The sequence below is a fragment of the Xiphias gladius genome, chromosome 17, assembly GCF_016859285.1.
Source record: "Xiphias gladius isolate SHS-SW01 ecotype Sanya breed wild chromosome 17, ASM1685928v1, whole genome shotgun sequence".
Taxonomy (NCBI): Eukaryota; Metazoa; Chordata; class Actinopteri; order Istiophoriformes; family Xiphiidae; genus Xiphias; species Xiphias gladius.
The window spans coordinates 2,531,781-2,558,622 of NC_053416.1; the positions used below are offsets into that span (position 1 = coordinate 2,531,781).

A 26,842-nucleotide genomic window follows, 5' to 3' on the forward strand; every position below is an offset into this window, starting at 1 on the left:
TATTATGTTTAGTTACCTTGGAGGCTGCATTTTATTTCCCTTTTTATGTTTTTATTTTGTTCTTTTTTGTAAAGTACTGTATTTTCACTCAATAAATAAGACACTGCTGAATGTGCTCTGTGTAAAAACAACCCAGCTGTGATGGCCAAAGATAAAAAATGGAGACAAAATATATAAATGAATGTATATATGAATCTGTTCTGTGATCCTCAGTTAAAATGGTTTATATCTGGGCTTCTCAGTTCCGAGCTTTTGTTTTGTTTTGGTTTGATGTAGTAGTACCATGGCATAGCTCAGAGGAGAGGAGGAGGGTGACAGTTTCAGAGGCGAGGTTTTATCCTTCAGTTGCAGTTCAATTAGACTAAATGCACCCCAGAATGGAGAGAGCAAAGGTGTTTGTTTTGTTTTGTTCAAGACAGAGACAAGCGGCAATGGGGAGCAAAAGACGAACGAATGTAGCGGGAGCGAAGAGCTGTAATTGATACAGTAGTATAAAGTCAGTTCCTGCAGCTGTCAGTAATATTTGATTCCATAATTAATACATCACCAAGCAAGCCGCCACTTTGGAAAAGGATATACAAAGCAGGATTGCGATTTAACAAAAAATAGTTATATTGGCCAAAATGACCATGAAATACATGATCGTAAGCAACGATGGTACTTCCCTAGAAACACATCCAAGACACAGTAAAGTTCTCATCACTCGCACCTCCTAAAAATGGTCGTGATACATGCTTTATCTCCTGTCAGTATACGGAAACCACAGAAAGCAATCGCCAAGCACTTGAACACATTACAAACAAAGTGTAAATGCAATGTATGAAAATCACATACAGACACTAAGAAAACCCCAAATAACTTTCATTCATGGATCCCAAAGGCACCAAATGTAATCTGGTGGTTGGAGCATCAAAGATAGTGACTTTGTAGACAGAGGGTCATTTTTCAACATTTAATGAAGAACCCAGGAGATTTTGAGTGGAGCAACTCAAATATTCATCGTAGATGGGTGGATATTAATCCCTCAGTATCTCTTCCAAGAAAGGATTTAAAAAGGTTTTTGGCAAAGACGGGGAAACGATTAAATAGAAATGTTGCGTTAGTTAAAACACTAAAATGATTAAATGAATACTTATTCATGTCATGTGTGGCTGCAATAGTTTTGCTTTAAATGAAAACTTCATTTCATCAGTACAAACTCAAACATTTTCAAATCCCATGGCAAATAAAAGGAGAAGCAGGTGACTTACTATGGTAAAGTTCATGACCTTGAGGATCCAGATAGTTAGTGCCAAGTTGATCAGGATCAGGATCATCAGCAGCAGGACGAAGAAGTAAAGGCAGCGTTTCCTCCAGCCGTATATTCCCACTTTGTACACTTGTGGTTTCTCTGAACTCTGGACATTGTTCCTATGAGTGCACTGTTCTTGGGTCATCTGAGAGGAGACACAGAGAAGAGAGAAAAAATGATAATTGAAGAGGGCAACATTCTGATGTTACTTACTGATATTTCAGACACGTTTGCAGCATGGTTTGCACTCGCTACGTTATAGATTTATACAGCTCTTTCTGGGCAACTGGGCAACTGTGAACTGCTATACATTTGTTCCTTGTGGGCTGTTGTTTCATCAGAGGAATTGCCGAGAGCGCTACAGGGCATATGCATTAAGTTGACGCTATATATTTGCACTGATTTTTTTTTTAATCACTTTTTTCCCGCAGAACAAGCAATAAATACATTTTAATTTATTATCATTTTATAAAGCTTTTATGGTGAACATGTCAGCTGAGTTACCTATTTAAACATCCAGCAGACACAACATAATCATTCATTAGGAGTTGTGTTTGTGTTCATCTTTAGAATGTACATCCAATATTCATTCCTCTTTGTGCTTTGGTCAGCACCAACCCCTGGCTATATAGGTGCTAGATGTTCCACTATGTCCATCAGCTAGTAACCAGTATTGCCTGTCTGCCATTTGGTGCCGGACATTTAACTTACAGTGGGTTTATCAGAGCTTGTTTGCGGAAAACAGCTGCCTCTTTGATGTAAGCAAAGTTGGTGAAAAGATTTTGTGGGCTGAAAAACCAAAGTGCTGGATTTACTTCAAGGACAAAGGTGGAAGCAAATATGTAGCAAAAGAGGGTATAGAGGAGGAATACAGAGCAAACTGAAGCAAACTGAGGATAAGGGGCAGCCGGTTACCTTTACTGTCCATCACCCTGTCAAACATCCAATCACTACCGAAGAAGACTGAGCAGCTTTCCAAACTGTTGAGGTTCAACTCGGACTTGTGGCTAACAAATCTTCTCCGTGGATTTTCATATTGGATGGTTTAAACTTTATACGCCTTGACATGGATGCAGGGAAAACGGACATTGATTGGGAGTGTGCTCTGTATGGCTAGCAACAATAAGGCAACAAACTTCACAGTGAGAGAGACCGAGTGCTGTAACCACTATGAATTGATGACTGTACCCTTTAGACCACAATATTCACCTGGAGAGTTCTCCCAGATCACCACCATCTTAGCGTATGTACCCGGGCCTGATTTCATGTTAGCGGCTGAGCACGTAGCGGACAGTTAGAGCAGAGCTGAGCTGGACTCACGAACAACCAGTTTTTCTGCTAGAGGATTTTAATAGATGCAACATCACCACACACTCCCACCAGAATTCACAACATACTGGACATTGTGTTACTGCCAAAGTACAGGTCACAACTGAAAGGAGGCGCATCCATAACAAAAAGAAATCCAAGTTTGGAATAAAGAGGCCATTGAATCACTAAGGGGGTGTTTTGTACTGACTGGCTGGGAATTGTTTTTTAACGATTGTGATGGCTATCTTAATTTACTGACTGATCTGGTGACCTCATATATTTCAAACTGCGAGGACACTGTCATTCCCACCAGACAAATAACTTCATCCAAACAACAAGCAATGGTTCACCAAGGACATAAAAACCCGCCTGGTTCAAAATGAAAAAGTCTTTTTTACAAGGAGACAGGCTTAGGGTGAAAGAATTGGTGAAAGAGTTCAGAAGGAAGGCCAAGTTGGCCAAGATCCACTACAAAGACCACGTAGAGCAGAAACTAATATCTGGAAATGCAAAGGAGGCATGACAGGAGTTAAACCCATCATGATGGTTACAGCCCCGAAAAACCTGCAATGATTGACTGCCCAGACCCCACCTCCTCTGCAGAGCAGCTCAAAAGCTTCTTCAGTCAGTGTAACAGATGCAGCCACCAACTGGAACCTCCCCAGCCCCAGCCCATCCCACCAAGCTCTCACCATAGATGAACAGTTGGTGACCTCCATCCTGAGCAGAGTCAATCAACACAAAGCTGTGAAAGGCTCAGAGGCAGGGTGCTCAAAGACTGCTCCACCCAGCTAAGTGGGGCTTTGACCAAGCTGTTTCAGTGCCTGGACTCTGGCTGTGTTCCAAGCCAGTGGAAGGAATCCACCATAATCTGAAACCCTAAAAAGACACAAGCAATGAACCTCATGGAGTACAGGCCAGTTGCCATGTCATTGGTAGTGTAAATGCAAGGCAAGAGTAGTGTGCGTGACCATCTCTCCAGCACGGTGGCAGAGAGACTGGTTCCACTCCAGTCTGTCTACAAGGCAAAGCGCAGGGTAGAGGATGCAAAGCTGCCCCTGTCACACACTGTGGCCAGACATGAGGACTAAGCACACCCCCACACTAGGATTTTATTCATGGACCTTTCTTTTGCGTTTAATAATGTACACACAAACACTCTAATGCACCACCTGGTGGAGCTTCAGGTCAATCCAACACTGGTTTTATGGACTGAGAATTCTTTACAGGACAGGGCACAACAGGTGCTGGTAAATGGTTTTAAATCCAGTAAGTTGATTTTAAACACTGGGCTCCCCCAGGATTGTCCCCCATTCTCTTTTCTGTTTACACCGACATCATCTCCTGCAGCAGAAGCGAAGGAATGACACTTTTAAAGTACACAGATAACATGGCCCTAGTGGCCCACCTGACTGGCACGAATGCTCTGTCTGAATACTATCAGGCAGTAAACAATCTGGTCCAGATATTTCAGGGAAAGCCCCCTTGGGCTCAACATTACCAAGACCAAGGAGCTGTGCTGTGGGAGCAGAGAGATACCAGACTCACAACCACCTCTTTTCCAACCCCTCAGTATCGAAGGCCAGCTGTTAGAACGAGTACAGTCATTTAAATACCTCGGGAAGGAGATGGACCATAGACGCCGCGTTGTCTTTTTCCCGGCACACTAACAGTGCCTCCGCCTGCTGAGGAAGCTCAGGACATTTTAACCCTGGTTTACAGGACAGTCACTTTCAATATGTCAGCCTGGCGCAACTTACTCACCACCAAACACAGAACAAAACTTTACCGCATAACTTGTCAGACCTGCAAAATCGCTGGTTCACCCCAAACCCTCCTATCTGAGCCATACACCTGGTCAGTAACCAGGAAAGCAACTCTGATCAACCAGGACCTCTCCCAGCTCCCCCTAACCAGTACTTCAGGTTAATGCCATCAGGTCAACAATACAAAGTCCCACTGGCCCGGAAAAACATCTACCAAAAACGTTTTGTTCCCTCTGCGATCATCAGCCCGAACACATTAAAAATAGGCACTGTGCTCTGACCTGTTTAACACTGTTCTTGTCAGTTTGGTCCTATTCTATGTGTGTGTGTCTGTGTGTGTGTTTTAAATTTGCATTGTTTATTGTTGTTGAGCCTTGTCGAAGTCTGTTACTTTGTGACAGACAAAGTTATCCTTATTCATATTCAAATTAGACAAACAGGTTTTAAAGGCTTTAAAGCTTTTTCAGTCCACAGATGTCACCCTCCTTATCACAGCTTTGGGTCTTTAATGCTACTGTGCCCTTGTAAAACAGGTTTCCATTAAAAATGACTACCACTAGTATACACTGCCTCTTATCTCTTTGTAGATGCATGTATGAAAAGGGATTAGAGACAGAAAACAATCCAAGAATGAAAGCTCAGGAGTGAAAGGAATCACGGAGTCTGGAAAATAGAATGAGGACCACAGAAAGCATCTTCTATTTGAGGTATTTGCACAGATTAGTAATAAAACAGGTCATTCAGGTGACATATTATGGTATAGTTTGAAAACGATTTACGACCAACTAGTCACAGAAAAAAACAGAATGTGGGCATATATTATTTTCCTGCATTACAAAGTTAACAAGGATTTATTCAACCATCCACCGGCTAGCAAAACAGTAAACTATTATCAGGTATTCATGAAAGAAATAGTGACAGAAAACGGCGATAAGCATGTATGTGATCGACGCAGCTGTACAAGTTAAAGTAAGTCTGCGAACAGAAATAGCAACCGCCACTGCAGTGGTGGGATGGATTTGTCAGCTGATGTCATGATGATTTGATTTGGCAGGTTGCAGCCCCTGAATTGGGACGCCGCTGCTAGGTAGCAATAACAGCAACAATTTACGGTCTCTCTCTTTCTAGGCTGGCTGTTACACTGTATATTCGGCCATTATCTGCACCCACTGGGCCTCCATGATGGAGCCAGTCACGTGTGCTCAGAGATTTGTGATGGAACTGCAGAGCCTCTGTAGAGAAAATGATGAGAAGATAAGAAATGGGGAACATCTGAACATTAGTACAAATAACATGCCATAAACATTCCTCACACATACTCCACTCCGATGCTGTCTGTTAAGCCACTGACCGAACCACTCAGTTCTGGCACAATGAAAGACAGTTTAGTTAACAATCACATTGATTGAATGCCCCATAAGTGGTCTATAACTCCATTATACTCCTTCTGCCCCATCGATGTGCTGATAGTTCCGATTAATGATGATTCTAATTGTCTGCCTGTGAAGATGAGAAGGCATTGTTCACTTCATGCGCCATATAAATGGACTAATAACTCTGGAAAAATACAATTTGCTGTCCTCTGTGCTTTGGAGTGTGCGCCTCAGACCACCAAAGCCAATCGTTTTTGACAACCACACACATTACCCGCTAACTGAAACAAACGGCGCAAGGGAGGGCCCCGGTGGGAAAGTGCTGAAAGCTACAGAGGAGACTCCAAAGCACCAGTCAGCAGAAACATTGAAATCTCATTGTGTATCGTTGGGTTTTTATTTTGGTTTAATGGGAGATGCAGGGATATCTCTGTGATGTCTAAGCTGATACGAAAGAGAGAAAACAAAGCTGCTTTTTCCTGGGTTCAGTTTAAACTAGACAAAAAAAAAAAAAAAAAGAGCCCAACATAAAGTTCATTAAGGTCCTCTAGAGGCTGCAATTTACATTGCCCCCTGCATTATGAAAGTTTTAGACCAAACCAGCAAAACCTGTAAAGTTTTTGTGGCATTTCTAACTGTTTCTACTTTTCTGGCTGTGACATGCCCCCTTTCTTAATCTCGCCTCCAAAACTCTGATTAACTCGGCTGTTTCATTCAGCCAGGGAAAACAGCCATCAATGAGCACAGGAGACCAGATCTATTTTAATCTCTAAAAAATTGAGGTCATTGGGTCATTGAAATAAAAAAAATCTGTTTTCAATGAACCAGAATCTAATCTACAAGTATCTATGTTTATATTATATGATCATATACATGTAAACAGTACTCGTAGTTTACTGAAGTTCTGCATTGTGCTAATTGTCAACCTGATGCTAGAGGAAAGGTGAGGGGGTCATTCAAGAGATGATGAATTCTCCTCTGTGGACCCTTGAAATTCACATCCAATTTCATTGCAAGAGCTGGATCCAAGTAAAGAAAAAGCTTCCTCCTTAGTGAACAAATTCTGGATGAAGGTCAATATGTTGTTTCATAACCACTCATCCCCCAGAAGTATCTGGGATTCATGTTACAGATGACAGCAGTGCCAGCCTGTTCAAACGGAGTGCTTAGTTCAGATATATTCAAATACAAACGTAAATACAACAATAAACAGCTGTATGAGATAAAAGTAACCAAGGCTGTTTGATCAGCTCCTTGGCAAAATCCTCATAGAGCTGCAGCCTGTGAGTGGGGATTAATAACTTGCCTGATCCTCCATCACACTTTGTCTATTTCCATCTTTTAGCACCTTAGCACAGACCGAACAAACATGGCTTTGAGTCCTGGCAGACACACTGTGTCACCCTGGAACAAACCACTGTCCTGTCCAATCACCCGTTTGAACAGGATCCAGTTCAGCTGACGGGGCCATTCTGACATTTGTTTACACCAAGAAGCTTGATTATGAAAAACCACACACGAGATACAAGCACTGACAGGCAGGTTTTCCATTTCCTCTCTCCAGATTTGTTTACTTTCTTCTCGTCTGGTGTGACAGGCTCAGATCACTGACCCTGAAACAGATATGGAACTAAAACTTCAAAATGAAACAGATCATGTCAGTAAAATTTGGCAAACCGATGGCAGCTAAAAAAAAAAAAAGTCTTGAGACGGAGCTTTGGGGAACAGCATTGAAAAAATTACTAAAGTGCAGGGAAAAAGTGAAGTGAGGTCATACTTTATATACAAAAACTCCAATTCCCTTGTAATGTGCATGTATAACTGTTTGGGAAAATGTTCATGCTAGTATAATTTCTCTAGCAGTATTTATGTCCATATTATGGAAACTGTATCTGTAGCTTTACTTATGTATAAAAATATGCTTCTTTGAAACTTGGAAGTAAGCATGTTTTTTATGGACTGTAAAACTAATACTTAGTTTAAATGGTGCAGTATGAAAAAGCATCTACAGTTCCTTGACAAACTCTAATCAAAAATCCAAACACAATAACAAACGGATAATAGTTTCCAAAGTTTCCTAAATGTACTGATTGCTTGATTTGGTTTCTTATTTCTGCACATATACTGTGTTACATTATGGATCTGCTCCCCTCACAAAAGTGTATCACAAATCAAATGAATGTACTGCAGTAATGAAATATAACTCCTCTTTCCTCTGAGCTTTCTACAGTCACCATTCATGCACAAAAAGTACTGATAGCTTTCCAATAAGCTCTTAGGCTACAGGCTGACTGGGAAAAGAAAATGGTGCTTGGTTACAAGCTAAATAATGGCCAGTCTCATAAGAGTGGAGGTGTGTGTGTCTTAAGAAAGCAGAGTTGAAGAGCCGGAGAGGAAGGAAATAAGTTGCAAATAGGAGGCAAATCAAATCATTGGCCTTTGAGTCTTTTCCCCTCCACTGCTGCTGTCCAATGGTGCCTTTTGTTCCGCCAACTATTCATTCAGAGAGCCTGAAGAAAACCCAGCGGTCCAAAAACAAAGTCTGTCTCTTATTAGTGAGAGAAATGAGGTTTTACAAAATGTTATTGGTTAAACCTGCTGCCAAATAGCCAGGCAGCTCCCCATTAGGACTTTTATGGACAACATGTGGATCAGTACCAGGACCCGACAGCTATTGCCAATGGATACGCCATTACTGGGAATCGTATCCCTCCAAATGTATGAATACACAAAATGGCCAGCAGCCAGAGGCAGTTTATTGGCTGTTGCAGTGTGTGGGTAAACAGGCATGTGGATAAATGTGATCGGCTGCCTGAGAACATTTACAAAATATTTCACTGACTTCTGGTTTAGGGTGATTGAATGTCATCCCCAGCAGCTAAAGACAGAGGCAAAAGCTACTAGATGCTAAGAGCTAATGAGCCTTAGCTCTTCTCTAAATGGCTTTAGGGTTTATTTGGATGTACTGTGCTAATAGGCATGTTTTTCTCCCCCATGCATAGCTACCTCTGCCCCTTTTTACCAAGTATGTTTGTTTTTCTGTTTTCACATGTATTGGTTTTCTCTAATGCACAGTGAACCCACCTCAGCCATTAACCAGGACTGAAGAGATCCAGTAGCTTCTGTCCTGAGTTGCTCCCCACCACTCCTCCGTTGCTATTAACTGTCCTGTTCTTTCATCTGGAGAGCCCCTAGAGCACTTCTTTTTTATTGTATAGTTGAAGCACCAGAACCTCAGTACACGTTTTATTTTTTCCCTTTATAATCCCCAACAACAACAGCAACAGAGAGTATCACTGATGCGGCGCAGGCCAGTGGAGGCTAAGAGCAGAGGAAATCTGACGAAACTCTGATGAAAACAGCCTCCTCATTGAACCAACCACATGTTGTTTCTTTCTTCACATTAGTCCATTCAGAAGATGTATAGAGGACAGACCACATCTCTCATAAATTATGCACAGAAATTTATTTGAAATCCTTTACAAAATATACAAAACTAATGTTTTAAAGCTACTACTATTACTACTACTACTGCTATGACTACACCACTCCTAACCATAAATCTAATCTTTATATACATATAGCATTTTCCAAAAAAAGCATAGTTTGCAAAGTGCTCTCCATACACACAAACAGATAAAAAAATGAAGCGATAAATAGCCACGGAAGCAAATACACTATTTGATTTAATTTAAAGTTTAAAAGAATAATAAAATAGTAAAAAATGACAAGCTTTAAAAGCTTATTCAAAGTCTGACTAAATGATACCAAACACTAATGAAATAATGAAATAATGAAATGCTGTCCTCTCCAGAAACATAACGGGTCTTTTGTACAACACATGGAATGGCTTTCATTTACGTTTTCCTGTTGTAGGACTCCTTGCTCTTCAGCCACAAGAAGAGCAAGGATATTTGGGCCCGTTGTCCTGCCGCAGACCGACCAGATGCCTCCCGGATGGTGCTGCATGGTGGATGACAATCTGCCTGTCCTTCTCAGCACTGTTTGACTCATCGGTCTAGAGCACCTGCTGCTTTTTCTGAACCTCAGTTCTCGTGTTTTCGTGCACAGGTGAGTCGCTTCGCTCTGTTCCCACATCTGAGGAATGGATTTTTGGCTGCAAGTCTTCCATACAGACAATTTCTCGGGAGTGTAGATGGGTCGACTGGTGTCCCGCTGGTTTCCGCCGGTCCTGAGATTTCTCAGGGAAGTCAGCTTTATTTGCCTTTCATCTGCTGCGCTGCATTTCCGGTTCTCAACCTTGCCCATTTCTTTGTGCTTCTGCAGAAGACCTGGGGCGGCCTTGCCGACGCAGGATGACCACCGTGGCTTGTTGGGCCTGTTGCTATGACGACTTTTGGTAGGATATGTAAGATGGAATATATTTTTTAGGCTAAAGTGTCACCTCCCCTTTTTGGCCGAGCTGTCTCTCAGCCAGTTTTATCCCCCCTACGCAGCTGTTTCAGTCAACGATTGGGTTCAACCTACATATGTTATTCATTACCACCTGTTTGGGAAAACTGTTGATTCATGCACCGGGCAACATGCCTACAAATTTCAATAGTATTTTTCTCCTGAAAAGGGGTCTGTTACATTGTTATTTTCTTTAACAGCATATGAACTTTTTACTGGAATATTTCACTGTTTGAAAAAGGAATATTCAAAAACCTACGACTCAGTAACGCAGAAGATATAAAATAACCATCTAAGACAAATGCTTTTGTGAAACATCTAACAGCCTAAAGCTTTAGCAGAGTACTTTATGTCTCTCTAAAAAACAAAACATGAATTTCAGAGATCAGATCAGAACTGAGAGAGGCCTATTGGATCTGACAGGAAGTAGTAGAGTCGATTCAGCCTTTTTCATTTGTTTACTTTCATACGGCAATGACAAACTCCATATTTTTTTGAGGGATATAGGATCAGAATGGTCCTTTTAATGTTCCTGCACCAGTGTCGCCGAGATAAATGCTTGTGTATTTATTGTACTCGGTGAATAAAAGGTTTTTTTTCTGACCCTTATTCTGAGGTGCACCAGCAGCTCTGCCTTTTGCCCAACTTTGTTGCTCCTCATTAACACTGAGGCCACATTCTCAGCACAGCGCTCGATTGTCGTGTGCCGCAGCTGCTTGCTGGCCCATTTCAGATGAGACAAGTGCAGTAAGTACTTACAGATACTGCAAAGGTTGCAGATTATCAGTGAACGATTCGATGAGAAATCCAACCTGCTCAGGATCTGACAAAGCTGCTTCTCAGTGATTCGACAAAAAAGAGAAAAGAATGAGAAAACAAACAGTTTTACTGGTTTGTTCTGCCATAGAGACGTGAAGCCAGGCCTGGGGGCAAGCTTGAACGGAGGGCATAATGAATACTCAAACAACTGAGTCATTTTGGGCTCTTTCTCTTGCTTTTTAATCTGGTACAAAGAAAAGTTTTTCTTCTCCTCTCTGTGTTGTGAGTGGCTTTAGCATGCCTGTCGACAGAATTGCTGAGCACATGATTTGGATAATTGGCAAAGCCTGTGCTTGTAGGCCCTGTTTGACAGATATGATTCTGAATTGTAGATTTACAGCGGGGAGAGACAAGCCTTCTTGGCTCTTATTGTTACAAGTTAATTATACTTGTAACAATATTGTTAGTATTGTTACAAGGTAATTACACTTGCGAATTACACAGTTTTTTTGGCGCATACAAACACCACAGCCACGTGTCCACAGATAGACGTTGGACAGTACTGTGTGTATGAGGGATTTGGTGAGACACAAATAAGACAGAAGTGCTAACAAACAGTATATTCCCACAGTTTTCAATACCGTTGATGTGCAGAGCAGCCATCCTTGTTTTTTTGTACATCCTTAATGGCTCCTTCATCTCCAGGAGTTAATGTTTGGGACTATCACTCTTTGCCACTATCACAAGCGAAGGTTTTAGTTTTTCAGTATATCATTATACGAGCAGTTTCTCTGCTTGAGGGTCATTAAAGTTCCATTTATTTGGTAAAACATTTGGGAACTATATGTCTTTGTTGCTAATGCAGAACAAGGTGGGACTGTCGTACAGGATGAAGAGAGAATGCAAAGCACGCACAAAAAGTGCATGACTGATTTATTTGAACTGCCTTTGTTGCATTTATTGCAACAAACACACTATTTGAAAGGTAAAGCGGTGAAATGATAATGATAGCAATGAAATAAGGAAACACTGTTACAAAAAGGCAGTTTAGAAAAAAACAAAACAAAACAATAAAACAAAACCAAATCGCCTTCCCAGACAAAATCACTTCTTTCAGTCGGTAAGACCAAAGCCATCATGGTCCATAATATACCCAACTGGGATTCTATGGGACTGGAAAGACACATCTGACAATATCTGGATAAGTAAAACCAAAACTATCTGCACGGCTACATACCTTGAATGTATGTAGGAAAATGTTTTGTCGTGTGATTTGGGTGAACTGATCCTTTAAACCATAGAGACATTCATTTTGTAATCTGCTCGCGTCTGCAAGGGCCCACCAAGACTCTTGTGCAGACTTCTGTGTGCCGCCCAGAACCGGTGATGAGTGTAGATTGTAAACACACGTCAAGAGGTCCGTGTAAGCGGACGCATGTCCAGAGCCACGTCCACCCTGCCAAATGTGCCCCCGTGAGAGAATAGGAGTGATTTAATTCCATTGACTAGGTCTTACAAATCACACTTACCTGTAGCCACATCAGTGTCTGCTCATTTTCGCTGTAAAAGTTTCCTCTGACATGCTTCATTCAAGCAACACAGAACAGATTCTCATCACAGATCTACCTTTTTAGTGCTAAGCCTGTGAACCCTGAGGTGATACTTGACAAGTATAATTGAGTTAATCTTTATTGTCATAAGGGCTAACAAGCTCTCTGTTAGCATGACTTTATTATCTATGAAAAGGTTCAATCACAGACTGGAATCAAAGCCTATAGAACCAGAGAGGACGTCACCACAGCAAAGCAGAACTAAACACACCTGAAGACATCGCTTTCAGCTGGAGAGACGCAAGTATCAGCAGAGGAAAAGGAGAGCCTGACAGAATTGGGAGTGACACCGCCAGGGTCTGGATCGGCACCCTGTGGTGATTAAGACACGCTGGACGTCAACCAGGCAGAACACAAAACTCTCCAGAACTTACTCAGACGAAGAGAGTTTAGTCAGAGCGAGGGTTGGGAAGGTAGTCGGGAGGGAGTTGAGGAATGAGAGGAAGACACAGGAAGTGTTCCAATAATTTAGACACAGAAGCAGTAATTCTGGGGGCAAAGAAGCACTTCCTCTTAGAAGTGTAAAGCGGCTCCTGGAATTGACTTCCCCTGCTTTCACCACGCTAGAACATGTTCGCTCATATTACAAGGCCCTAAAATCGCAAAGTTTCTCTCTGGATGTCCAAGTTGCGGCATGTTTCTGATGGGGGGGGGCCGGGGAGGCCACTGAAGTCCACTGGACTCATTGTCACGTTCACGAAACCAGCGTGAGACGACTATTGCTTTGTGACACGGTGCTTTCTCCTGCTGGAAGTAGCCATTGGAAGATGGTAAACTGTGGCCATAAAGGGAAGCACATGGTCAAAAGCAATACTCAGACTGGCTGTGGCATTCAAACCGTGATTGGTCGGTATTAAGGGGCTCAATATGTGCCAAGAAAAACCTTCCCCACACCATGGCACCAACACCACCAGCACCAGCCTGGACTGTTGACACAAGGAAGGTCGGGTCGGTGGATTCATGCGTTTGACGCTAAATTCGGACCCTACCACCTGAGTGCCTCAGCAGAGATTCAGATTCATCAGACCAGGCCACGTTTTTCCGTACGTCTTTTACGTCTTTAGCTGTCCAGCGTCGGTGAGCCTGTGCCCACAGCTAGCAGGTTAAACAAAAGTGACCCTTCAGTTCTCAGTAAGACAGTTCCACGGCACTTCTTTTGCCCCCAATGTTCGTCACTCTGAGTGAATGGAAAGATGTATTGTTAACTTGATGACTTTGGCCATTAATGATTGCACAGCAATAGTCTCTTATTCAGTAGCTACAACAAGGCAAACTTTTCCAATCATCACTCGGTAACACAAAGTAAATGAAAGAATGTAAATACCATGTCTTTGCCTTATGTAATTGATTCACAATGCGGCCTAATAATATTAGACCTGTGGTCTGAACTTTAAATTACTTCCTGCTCCAACAGCATCTATGGCAAGACCTCCACACGCCGCGACACACGTGTGTAAGTCCCGGCTTTTACCCGAGGGGTCCTGGGTTCAGACCAGTGAACCATCACAAGCCCACTTCGAAAGGTGATATGTTGCGTTAGTGAAGTGGTTAATGCCTTTTTAATAAGACTTTTTTATTCTGTAAGATGTAGAGAAAGAGCACGGCGGCTAAGACAAGAAGCCTGTATCCTTGGTTACAGGACATTTCCATTATGTAAATTGGATTCTCTGAAAAAGGTTCTGTCTGAATTTGTGGAACTGTACATCATGATCTGTTCCCTGGCTGTTCTCTTTAGTGTCTAGCGAAACCATACGGCTCGGCACCGTGTGATAACAGGCACTTAATTCAGTCCAGTCTACCCATCCATCTCTACTGCTTTGTGTCATTAAAATTATACAACAAATGATACCAGAAATTATGGGAATTATCTCAAGACAGGATTACTCAGACCAAAAAAAAAAAAAAAAAATGGGACATATCTTTACACTGCCACGGCTACTTGGATGGAAATACAGGTGGTAAGGAAGAGGCAGAGACTTTAGAATGGAAAGGAGGAAGAAACAGAAAAAAGACCTGGTGTTTGGGTCTGTGTGAGAGAGAGATGCAGAGAGTCCTCTTAGATCAGACCCAGCACAGTGACAGGTTAGCGCTGTGTGGCTCGCCTTTATCCCAGGAGAGAGACAGTGATGCTAAATTGCCTGTCTCTTTTCCTAGCTCTCTCTCTCTCCCTCCCTCTTTCCTGCTCCCTTTTTATTTGTATCTCCCTCCCTCTCCCCCTCGCAGTGAGAGGCTAACATCTTAATCATAATTGTGTCATGAACCATACACGCTCATACACTTGGCTGTAGAAGCAGCCTCGGGGGAACTAATGGTGCTGAATAATAACAATAACTTTATTTGCAGAGCATTTCTGTAAGAACTTTTCACAGCTTATTTGTGTTAACATACAATGAAGAACAATTAGACAGTACTTAAAGTAGAATAAGTGTTTGATTAAAAAAAAAAATACAGAGATTACGCAGATTGCGTATAGTTTTTTTTTTTTTTTTACAGATTTCCTGGAACGCAAAAACTATTTGAGTTTTAGTCTCTCAGAAAGAATGAGCATTTTATCATTAGAATTTTTATAGGTGTTAATAAAGGGCTCTTATTGCTCTTCATTTGCATTTGTCATATTAATTAGATCTTAAATACTCTCTTTATTTCTGTGATTGTATTTAACGACTGTTGGCCTAGTTTTTAGTGGTAGTTTACGTTTTTATACCGTACATATAGACTGTTTTTTTTTTTTTACCTGCACACAACCCTGACTTAGGCCTTGTGCTGAAAGACCAGACACTTCACATTCATTTTCCACATTTATTGGTGTGTTTTACACCAGTGTGGTAGTTACGCAGAACCAGAACTACATTGTGATGTAGCTGCAGGATGAGGGCTAAAAGTGCTGCGGTTGCTTCAGCCCCCGCGGTGCCATTCATTTCTCAGCGTTTCCTTGGTATTGCACAGGGATTGACGGGGATCGGGAAAATATCAGAGACCTTCTACTGGCTTAGCTGCCCATCCATTAGCAGGGTCTCTCTGCCCATTGGACGAGTATGTGGGGGATTTTTCCAGAGGAAGCTTGTGGATTTTCTGTGGCTCACGAAGATGGCACACAACTTCTCTTTCCAGAACCCCAGTAAATAAATATTATTAATAATATTAATCTCACAGCCTGAGGCAGATTTCTACATTTCTTTTAAACTCAGGAGGGGTCTCTACCAACCAAAAACAATCTCTCCGGCTTTAAACCAGGGATTTGTATATCCATAATCCCTCGGTGAAGAACATATTTGCAAATGAAGCTATTCTATCATTATAGTATTTTTATTAGAGAAATGCAACAAGGGCATAACTTCACTGTCTTTTTGTGCACTTTGTTAATCCAATGCTAACAATCATCATTCAAGGCACTGACGCTGCACCAATTCAAAAGATAATTACCCTCCTTTCCAGCAAGTCCTCCAACCTAAACAACCGTATCGGTCGCTTGTTCCTACCCTCGGATACGACGCACAGGAGTGTTCCGTTGTGCAGGACCCTAGTCGTCATGGTAGCAGTAATAAACAACTAGCTAGGATTGTGGAATGGTCTCGGTTTGGTCAGGTTTAGGAAAAGATCGTGGTTTAGGTTAAAATAAGTACCTCCTTAAGGCTGGAGGACCTTTACAGGAGGGCAGTGTCCTCCTCTCCTCTCAGCTCCTTTCTGACTGTTAATTACCAACTGCATAAAACAGGTAACTGCCCCCCAGGTGCCAGAAAAGTCCCCCGTCTAATACGTGTCAGTTGGTTTGGTAATTTGATTATTTGCAATCTTGTTGGAGAATTTACATCACTAGATATTACTAAGACTGGCTCTGCATTATTTGTTTTAGCCCTGTATAAAATCCCGTCCTGTCTAAAACTTGTTTTACGACCTTTATTACTTGAGTGTATATTGTTCTCACATGGTGCGTATTCACAAATAAAGTTGTATGTGTTTAATTGTGTTTAATTAACTTAACACAAACTAACTGACATAGAAAAAGGACATTTTATTCCAGCGTAAGAATAGTGGTTGGTTTCTGGACCTCTGGACGTATAATGATGCTGACACGTGGGTCGGGCTAATTTGGCCATGATCTCATACACATTAAAGCCTAAACGTGAATCTCCAGGTTGGCGATAAGCAAATGCGAACAACTGTTGTCAGAGACATTCCTTTTATACTTGAAACGACCAGATTTTTTTTCTTTTCTGTTTCAGACCCACCTCCCAGCAAGAAGTTTGCTTAATCAACCCGTATACAACACCCATCTCAGACTACAGGTGCCTTCAGATAGCAAGCTGCCACCAATGCATCTGCCCACAATTGGTGGGTGGCAGCAGGGAGTAATTTTACAGCCACGTCTACTGTCTACAACCTATAGTAAAACACTGCAGGTTGCTGTTATCCACCTGCTCTGGTCTCATCACACAGCCACCATTTTTTTTGTTTGTTCACTGCTGGTGAAGGGGCCAATAATTTAGGGGAACTCAGTTACTCAGTAAATCCTCTACACAGTTAAACAATTATCAGCTGAGGCGGTAAATAGCCCTGCCTGTTCATGACAGTTGGCGGCCGCCACCCTGCTCTCCTTGGTAACCGCTCATTACCTGAAATGACCTTAACACCGTGTCTGAATTTAACCACTACTCAAAACTGTGACCGTCACTAACCAGGAGCTAACTACCATCATGCATCTTGCAGACACAGGAAAAAAACCCATAGATGACTTCCAGATTAAAGAACTGATTTGAGAAGTGTTCCCAACTGTTTTTGATTTAGCCGTGATCCACACCATTATGTTCCGAACAAAGAATTTTCCATGTATTAAGTAGTGAATTGTAAATGATTGAATGATTTCAGATGCAGCCTTAATTCACGTCCAGCAGAGAACACAGATGAAAAGCCACAGAAAACTATTGGACCGTGGGACATTGTACTCCACTGCCGGAACGTAAAAGTTTCTTTTGCATCTGCCTGCAATCCGTCCCCATGATAACAAGGTAAGACCCTTATAATTACAGGCTGACAGTCCACAATTCATAGAAAGAAGAAAGAGTCCAAGGTGACACTTGCAAAGTATCGACCAGAATCAACTTTCCCTGTGCCTGCCGCCTGAAAGCTCATTTCAGTTATTTTTTCAAGAGTGTCCTTTTTGAAGAGCACTTTTAACCATAGTGCTTCAGACTGACACGAGTCCTTTGGGTTTTAGCACAAGTGGAAACAAATAAAGAACCTGCTGAATCTGCAGTGCCACACTGAAACAAAAAAGGAGGAAATTAGCACATAATACAGGGAATGAGATGCTCTGCAGTAGAGTGCAGACAAAGAAAGTAAAGCTCAAGTATGAAATATAAAAGGAGGAACACTGGAAGAAAAAATGAAAATCCAGCTTTGGACTTTTTTTGGAAAATACCCATGTGAATATCATATCATAGCATAAAATAAGTGCACAGCTTGAGTTTTTGACTTGGCAGGGCTTCCAAGAAGGAGTGGGGGGCGAGGAGGGTCCTTCAGGATCTTAAGATGTAGGTGGGATACTGACGTTGTTGTCTTTTGGAGACTTTACCTCCGTGAATGACCGTCATCTAGAGTTTCAGTTGATTTTTAACTGTTTGATGAAACCGGGTTGAAGTTTTTGACACTTCTGACACGGGAGTGGTAAGCAAGCGGGAGGATTTGCCTGCCTACTTTGAAGCTCTGGAGGTAAAAGTGTGGTTTGAAAAAATCCACACAGGTTGAGTGGGAGAGGATTTAGCCGATCTCAACCCTCAGAGACTGGAAACGCGCTACCTGTTCTTTTTCCTGCCCTGTCCAGACCCTTTGTTTCTGTGATGTTTAATAGGAGATAGTCTTCTCTAAAGGGAAATTCGATTCTTTTGCAGCGTCCTTGTGAAATGAGGCACGTTGCGTTAATCAGTTTAAATGCATGGTTCATCCATTATTCAGTTATAATAACCTTTTACTCACGCAGGTAAATGCTGAGCTCTGGGGACGCAGCAACTTTGCTTCAAAAATTCCAACAGGGCAAAAGGAACATGCGGAATCAGAAAAAAACACAGGTTTAAACAAACCCCCAGTTTATCAAGATTAGCTAAAACAGTGATTTGGAGGTGACATAGAGAGTGCGCACACCCAAGGTGTCAGTTAAAGAAATTGTTCTTCTTATTGTATGGTCGAGATCAAAGTTGAGCCATGTTGGTCTGCAAAAACCAGACACCTAGGCAAAGAGCTGGATCGTACTAAACACATTTGAATTTGTAGGTTACAGGATGTCTCTGGCCCAGACTTTCCCCATAGAGAACTGTTACAAAAGAAGCAGCTTTAAAACAATTAAAGAATGCACTGAGCACGACACATACTCAGAAACAACTCTTTGTATTATCGCAGTTTATCCCATTAGGTCTCCAAGTGCTTTAGTAAATGATTCTTGTGCGGGGAGTCAGGCGACTCATCCGGGGAAGAACTCTCATTATGTTCGCGGGGTGCAAAGACAAAGATTGGTGAACAACTTGCATTGGAATGAATGCAGCACCATATTGGATCATAGCCTCCACTTCTCCTCACACATCCTAATGGCAAAATCAAATGGGTAAGACTGAGAGTTTGGATATTAATTTGAACATACTCTCATTTTCTTTTCCAACTAAATTTATTAAAACTGGGGTTTCGTGTTCAATCTGTCTGATCGCCTGACCCCTCGCGTTCTTGCTTGTCATTCTACCGATGACACCATTTCCATTGACTAAAGTGTTATAATGTGTGATAGGAATGATGGACAGAACTACGGAATTCAGGCGGATGCAACTAAACACGACGACATCAGCTCCGTCGGCAAAGGCCCAAGAAACCACACGTTTATGTTCAAGTGACAATGCTCTCTAGCAGCTGTAGGTATCATGACGTGTGTCCGTTGGAAGCAAAACAGGAGCTAATGTGACGTTATAGTTTCACAAAGTCCAGGGAGGGAAGACGTTTGGGTCAAACAAAACAAAACAAAACACTGGACTTTGACATGGGACAAAGAACCATTTAGTACCAACAGCCAATGTGTTCACCATGACCGGTCCCCATCTGCAAATGCTTAGTTCTTTTTTTAACCGTGGCAACGAAGATCTCCTGACCTTAACAAAGTAGCACATTTAACCTAACCCACGATTTATCCCTGACTCCAAACAAGTCGGGGGTTTTTTTTACCTAAACCTAACTAACCCATAACCTTAGCAGTCTCCGTGCATACAACGGTTTTAGTTTTTTTGAATCTGTGACTTGTAATGAGTTTTGAAGGCACTGACAAAATACTGTCCTGCTGAGAGAGGCTTATATGTGTATGTGTCATTATGTAAGGCAGTTACAAACGCAATGTTTTGCTATAGGACTTTTATGTTCCCTATTCTACATACCTACTGTAGGGATACTGTATCAGACAGGCAAGCCAACAGGCATTGTCATCAGCACGCTCACCAACGGCAAGGTCAATGCTTTTGCACATTATCTAGTTTACGGACAAACAGATGGAGAGATGAGGCTTGTGTAACTGCATGTTTGTTTTGAGCTCAAAATAGCTCAACATCCATAATGTCTAATTCTCCTGTCAGCGTGTCAGGATTTTTCATGTAACGTGTAATTTCATTTGGAACTAAACCTCTTTGCATTAATTCCCTCGCCCATCAAGTTATGAGCTGACTGATGGTGGTTTTGACTTCTCTGCACTTCAGAGATGGTTTCCGGTAAACATCTGTGGTATTTACTGCACACCGCACTCATCCGCAGCGTCTTTATAGGTGCTCAGCTGCAACTGTCCATCTTCTCTGATGCACGTTGAACATTCATTTATATGCACGCCGCTGCCTTGTTTGGGAGTCTGGGACTATTTTGAACAACAATTTTTATGGTAAGTGCCAGTCGGTCATGCTACTTTCTAAGGGACGTGATGGAGTTAAAAAAGAGAATGACAGATAAGTGTACAGAGAAAGAAATGGAGAAATGAGAGACAAAAGTGGAAGAGAAAGAGAGATAAACAGAGAGAGAAAAAGAGAAAGGCTGAAATACCTCACAGAATGAAAAAAAAACCAAAACAAAACAAATGGAAAGGAGAGGAGAGAGCAAGGGAGCATGGGAGGAGAAACCAAGAGAGAAAATGAAAGAGACAAAGAGGCAGATAGAGAGATAGAGGTAGAGGAGAGAAAGAGATATCTGTGTGCTCCAGAGAAAAGTGGAGGAACATGGAGGCATAACCTTGAAGCTGAAGTTGAAAATAAAAATTGGATTGGTCGGATTCTTTCAAGTATTGCTTAACAAGATGCAATCTCTACAAAACCTTTGTACATTGTAATAATGTCTCCATGCTCAACCCTGTCCTTTAAATGTCACATTTAGATCCCTCTAATTTGCAACACAAAAATATGCTTAAAAAAAAAAAACAAAGCTTCCTGCAGTACGTTTTCATTAACACGCATCTGAAAAATGTTGACTGACAACATTTCCATTCTCATTCCGTGCAAAAATACCTTTAAAGGTAAAGTTTTTGTACAAAATTCCCTCTTTTGTTTCCCCAGATTGAGCCTCCTTACTGAGCTGTAGTGGACAGGACACCTCCCAGTGGTCGCATGTGGATTCGTTGCAGTGACAGGTCATATTAGGTAAGAAACACGCATGCTGCTACCGGGCCTTCAGCTTCAGCAGTCCTGCAGAATGCATTTTTGGACAGAACGGGGACTGTGGCTTTTGCCACCCATTTCTCACGCTAGGATGGCATGCAGCTTCACGGCCAGTATGAACAGGAACAGTGATTACAGCGACCGGAAACTTAATATATGGTACATATAGCTTGAGTACTGTATTAAGATTTAAAAAAAAAAAAAAATCCAAGTCTATCTGTTTAAAACCTCTAGTTTACGTGCACTGACGGATCAGAGGCTTCATATGCACTGGCAACATGAAAATCAAAATAAATACACAGAAGAATTTAACTGCTGGGCCAGTGTGACACTTCGCTGCACTTGTCATATCACCTGCCCGAAAGTACTAGTCTGGTCCTAATTGGTATTAAAACATGAAAAACACCTTGCCAATTAACACAATGCTTGAAATCTCTCATCATGCTAATCTGCGGCCGTAATCAGCCTCAAAGTCACGTAAACAGCAAATTAAAGCCTAAATGCCTTAACTGTTTACTCTCACTGCAGTTAGTGGTTTGCCCCAGACAACAGATGCCCACTTGTTGCTTTAAGATGCTTCCTGCTGTTTGAGATCATGGAAAAAGTTTCCTTTCAGACTTTGCTCGCAGCGCGCGGCATGTTGTATCTCCCCATGACATCGTGCTAAAGACAGCAGCCCAATTATCTGGAGAAATCCAACAACAAACAACCAAAGGAGCCCAGAAATATCAGCTTCTTAAATCTTAACAGCTTTTAAATCAAGTTCCATAAAGTTCTCCCTCTAATCTGACCCAATGTGTCCCCAAACACATCCAATGGCAGTTCTGAGAAGTTAAATCGTCTTTGGATTGTATGTCCTTTGGGCTATCTGATTAAACATAACAAGGATAAATTGAATGCCCTTATTACATAAGTATTAAAAAAAAAAACAAATAGCCTGGTTTGTATAACTTTAATTGTTTTGTACATGTCCATAAGGTGTTTTTTTTACTGGTAACACTGCAAAGAACTCTGAGAATCAGCTGCTGAACTATTCGCACGGCGACATAAAATGACACAGGATGAGACAAGGCCCTGTGACTCTGTACTAATGCACAGTGCTGCTATGAGCTAAACGCTAACCTATCTCATTTCAGTGTGTCAGCAGGCTAACATTTACTTATTAGCACTAACTAACAGAGGACGACAGAGACGTCATTAGTTTTTATTTGGTCATAAACCAAAGTGTTGGACAAATGAAATGTATTTGACCTGATGATGGCACTAAATGAAAAGTAAAGGGATCATCAAAGTTTTATTTATCCCGAGGGAGATGATGAATGTCTGTATGGAATTTAATGGCAGTCCACCCAATTGTTGCCGAGACATTTCACTCAAAACCACAAATGTCAACCTCATGGTGGAACTTGTTTTTCAGTGTTAACAGCAACATTGGGAGTGGAAGATTTATTCAAAAAATAATTACACAAATAAACTCATATTTAAATGGTGATCTTTTTAAAACATGGGTCTGTTGTTTAGCAGATTAAAAAATGTCAAAAGTCAAAAAAGGGCTACTTGGTGTAAAGGTTTTAATCAATGTAACATAGGTCATTTAAATTCCTTCGAAACGATACCTTATATTTATAACCCTGATGTCTACGAAATGCTTCACCTAAACTGAACCCTTGTTTAGTCTGGAGGGATTTTAACCTGCAAATCACCAAACCAGTGCTTACTGGGAATACTCGAAATGGGAGTTCATGTATTATGAGTAAACTTTTCACTCCCAAAATTTCTGTCACATACACAGCCAACAATCGATTGACGGCTGAACAAAGCCCACTGATTAATAAAATCCAGCTGTACAGACTTGGACCCGAACCCTGAATCCATGTTCACACTGAGCAACGCCGTCAATGAGCAGACTGACACCAAGAACAAGCCTGTTTCCATCAAACACGCATTCACCTGGGTGGCAGCAATGAAACAGTCCTGTCCAGCCAGTGTTTCTTTGTCTCGGGAACAAGTGAAAAGAAAGCAGACGAGAATCTGATTGCAGACATTTAAATCTCCACAGTTTTAACACAGCGTAGCCCTCCATTATGAGTACTGGAGAGACTGATGGAGCAGCATTCAGAGAGAAGTGGGGGTTGGGGTATTTTCTCTTTTTGTTAAATGCATGATTTTAATGTTTCGAATTTGCCGCTGCAATCACGGAACCCGGTGAACACAATCAGCAAGGTAATAAAAAAGGTATTTCTCAAAAAATAAAGCAAATGAAGCCTCTTGCATGAATCACAAAACACATTCAGCACCTGAATGATTATTTTAAAGCTTGAACTGAATGGAGAAAACCTGACAACTAAAGGTAGCTACCAACTTTCTGTACTGACTCATTTCTTTTTGTATTATTTTTGAGGCATACTGTATGTTTTAAGCCAGAAACAATGACTGACCAGTGGCGTCCGATTAAATGTGTCTCTCAGTTTGGCCGAGGTCTGAGGAAGCTGTAATGATGGGAAATGACAGCTGGCTGTACCAGGCCATCACAGTAAATAAGAACTTTCCCTCTTCATTGACCTGCCGGATGCCCGGATCGCACATCAATAGAAAATAAATACTAAGAAGACTGTGATGGATGGACCCCCAGGTGTCCGGTCGGTGTTACAGATACAGCTCATTAAATGGTACATAAAAAAAAACAGAGGCAAAGGAAATTGAGCAAATACACACATAATGGCTCCACCGTTGGAATTTCAGCATTTCTGTACCTGTTGTTCTTTATCAAACTCCTCCGCTTTTGAGGATTTAGGTGGGAATTTACCCCGCAGGGAAATGGCCTCAAACATGGAAATGACTCTGCAGCACCGTGCCAAGGGGATGTGAGAAGAGGTTGGCTCGGCTATGCCTGATTCCTGCTCCAAAGCCTAATCCCCAAATTATCGCTGACTCAGCAAATCCCTCTCCTCTCCTGCCTCACTTTTCTCCCTCTTTTCACCTCCTCTTGTCAGACTCATCTACCTCTCATTTTTCCTCTCAAGGCCCCCCCCCCCCTCGGGCAGCTTTACTATCCATTTGTCTGCAGGAGGGCAGAGAAAATAATAGAAATACTGCATGAAAGAAGACTTTATCTGTAAAATAAATCCCCTGAAAAGACCAGTTGTTTCACTGAATGCCATTATGACTCAGATTCAAACCAGCCACCTCAAATGAAGAATGTATGAGTTTTAAAAACAAAACAAAAAACTGCAAACTTATCTAATGGGGTAAAGGAAGAGTCTGGAAAACTGTGATGATGTACAACAATGAAGAAGAACTACAATAGAGCTGAGGAGTGATCACGGAGCTCACTGAGAGGGGCGCTAGAAGTCGACCTGTGCCGTGGCTCAGTGGAGCGATGTTTTCGAGAGCGGATTTCCATGATTTCCATTTGAACCGCAAGTTCAGTTAGCATTTGCACGAGGATGCACGTCACCGCGAGCGCGGGGGTCGAAGCGAGCCGCAGCAGTTTGTGGTGGTAGTGCAGAATGAGAGGAAGAAGACAGCGCACGGCTATCAGGTTTTAAAACGCAAAACAAAGGCTCTGGAAATCTTTTTATGAGGCAGGAAATTCATTTATCATGTTTGTTAGACTTTATAGGAATATTTCAACGCTGCGGGACTTTCTCGCTGAGAGTTGAACGTTTAGATTGACGCCACTCTCACGTCTGTGCGGCAAATACGAAAATGCCGCAAGCAGCCAGTTATCTTAGCTTAGCACAAAGACTAGAAAGCTGGGCCGACTCTATCTAATGGTAGAAATCTCTAAAGGTCCCTAATTAACATGGTATATCTGGTTTGTTTAAACCCAACAAACACCAAAGTGTAAAAATGACAACCCAACATTTTACGAGGAGTTATGCACTGAACTATTTCTTGGCCAAGACCAGTTACCGGTCAACCAGTGGAGACACAGGAAGTTACTGGTCCCGGCCAAGAAATAGTCTGGTACATAACCCCTGTAAAAGACTGACGATTTTAATAAAGGCTGAGTTTTAGAGACACTAGGAGGTGGACTGTTATTTTGAACCTTTGGACAGAGCCAGCCTAGCTGTTTCCCCCGTTTCCAGTTCTTGGCCAACACCACCACTTGCAATCATTGTCGGTTGTTTGCTTAACATCGCAGAACTACCACGAATTTGAATCAACACCTCTGGATAGTTTCCCATCGCTGCTCTTTGTGGAAACTCATGTGGCTCAGACACATTTTTTGTCCCATCTCAAGAAGCAAAGATGTTTCGCTCTGTGTTCTGCAGTTCTCAGTAGCACAAATATAAAAAGGTCTGATGAGTCATTCTTCACAATTATCCAGACCTTGGCTTGTTTTATGGTTGCAGAAAGCTAAAGTATGAGTACAGACAACAAGGAACGGTGCCAGCTCTTAAATCTAGTGCTGTGAATGGGCAGCCATATTACTTAAAAGCTCCTTTGAAGACTAACAGTGTCCTTTTCCCCAGTTGCGTGGGGATGTATTCAGAGGTATATAGCTCTGGGGAAAGGTTTGGCTTAATGTCTGGAGGAACACATTTGTGATTTCTATTCCAATCCAACCCTTTGTGACTGCAGTACTCTGAGTCAGGAAGCTATGGAGCCTGTGGTTATAATTAATGCGCTTGGTAACTACTGTTAGCCAGCACACATTAAATGTCAGCACAAGTAAACTCTTTAAATGTGCCTGTGTTACATTTATCACTGGCTTAATGACTGCTATATTCTGTGCTGCATAACAGCACCTGATGCATTTGGGGCATGAATTGTATGCAGAAATTTATAAATATAAATAAATAAAATACATTTATGGTAGAGAACATTCATGGACAAAGGATTTTGGAGCCACAACCAAACATCTAAGCTCTTATCCAGGAGGTTTTTCCACCTCAACTAAACAAAATATTGGACCTTATACAGCAGCTGCACATTTTTGCTTCATTGAACCAGTTTTGTCCTACACAATAATTACATCATGCCTACATTCATTAGGAAGCGACAACACCGAGTTTTAAGTGACTGTACTCATTTGGAAAGAAGTGGAATGTTCGGGTTCTGTGTACTGGTGGGAACTGGTCCAATTCAAGCATATGTATCGAAAACTACAGGGTATTTTCTTCCCGGGAAAAGCTCTTGTCAGCACATCTGGAATTTTGGACTGGTGGTGGTGAAAGTAAATGATGGGTTTACTGGCAGCTGTGTGGGCTGTGCTGTTCGCTGCGACTGTGAGAGGTGAAGGGCAGCTAAAAATGCACAGTGATTCCTCACTCGGTTATTACTCACTCACCGAGTGTCGCTGTCTTTGCCTGTGCTGACTTTCTCCCGTCCTTTTTCTCTCTCACTTTGTCTATTCTTCTCTTTGACTTCATTTAGCTCTCCCTTCCTCCCTCCTTCTTGGTAACGTCTCACACTCTCTTGCTCTCTCAAAAGTACCGTGTTTTCTTTCACAAAAAGTTAAAAAAACAAAGAAACATTCTGAGGAAAACTTCAGGAATGCTATGACCATAGCCAACTGGTCTCCGTCTGCCTCCTGTTCAGCGGAGCGGTTAAAAAAAACCTCATCGCAGAGCTGCTGGTTAGATGCAAAATGTTGATCAGTTTAGAGAGAGGCCCATTCGATGCGCTTGCGGAGGAATGCGAAACATCG

The 26,842-nt window shown here is 41.9% G+C and overlaps 1 protein-coding gene across 3 annotated transcripts in view; it reads right to left on the reverse strand.

Moving 5' to 3' along the window:
- The window catches only part of sgcd (sarcoglycan, delta (dystrophin-associated glycoprotein)), a 334,653-nt gene that overhangs the window by 119,472 nt on the left and 188,339 nt on the right, over positions 1-26,842 (reverse strand). For all 3 annotated transcript variants that reach the window (XM_040150168.1, XM_040150169.1, XM_040150166.1), the window contains one exon: positions 1,251-1,436. In XM_040150168.1, coding sequence (XP_040006102.1) covers positions 1,251-1,436 — 186 coding nt within the window. The remainder of the gene's footprint in view (positions 1-1,250; positions 1,437-26,842) is intronic.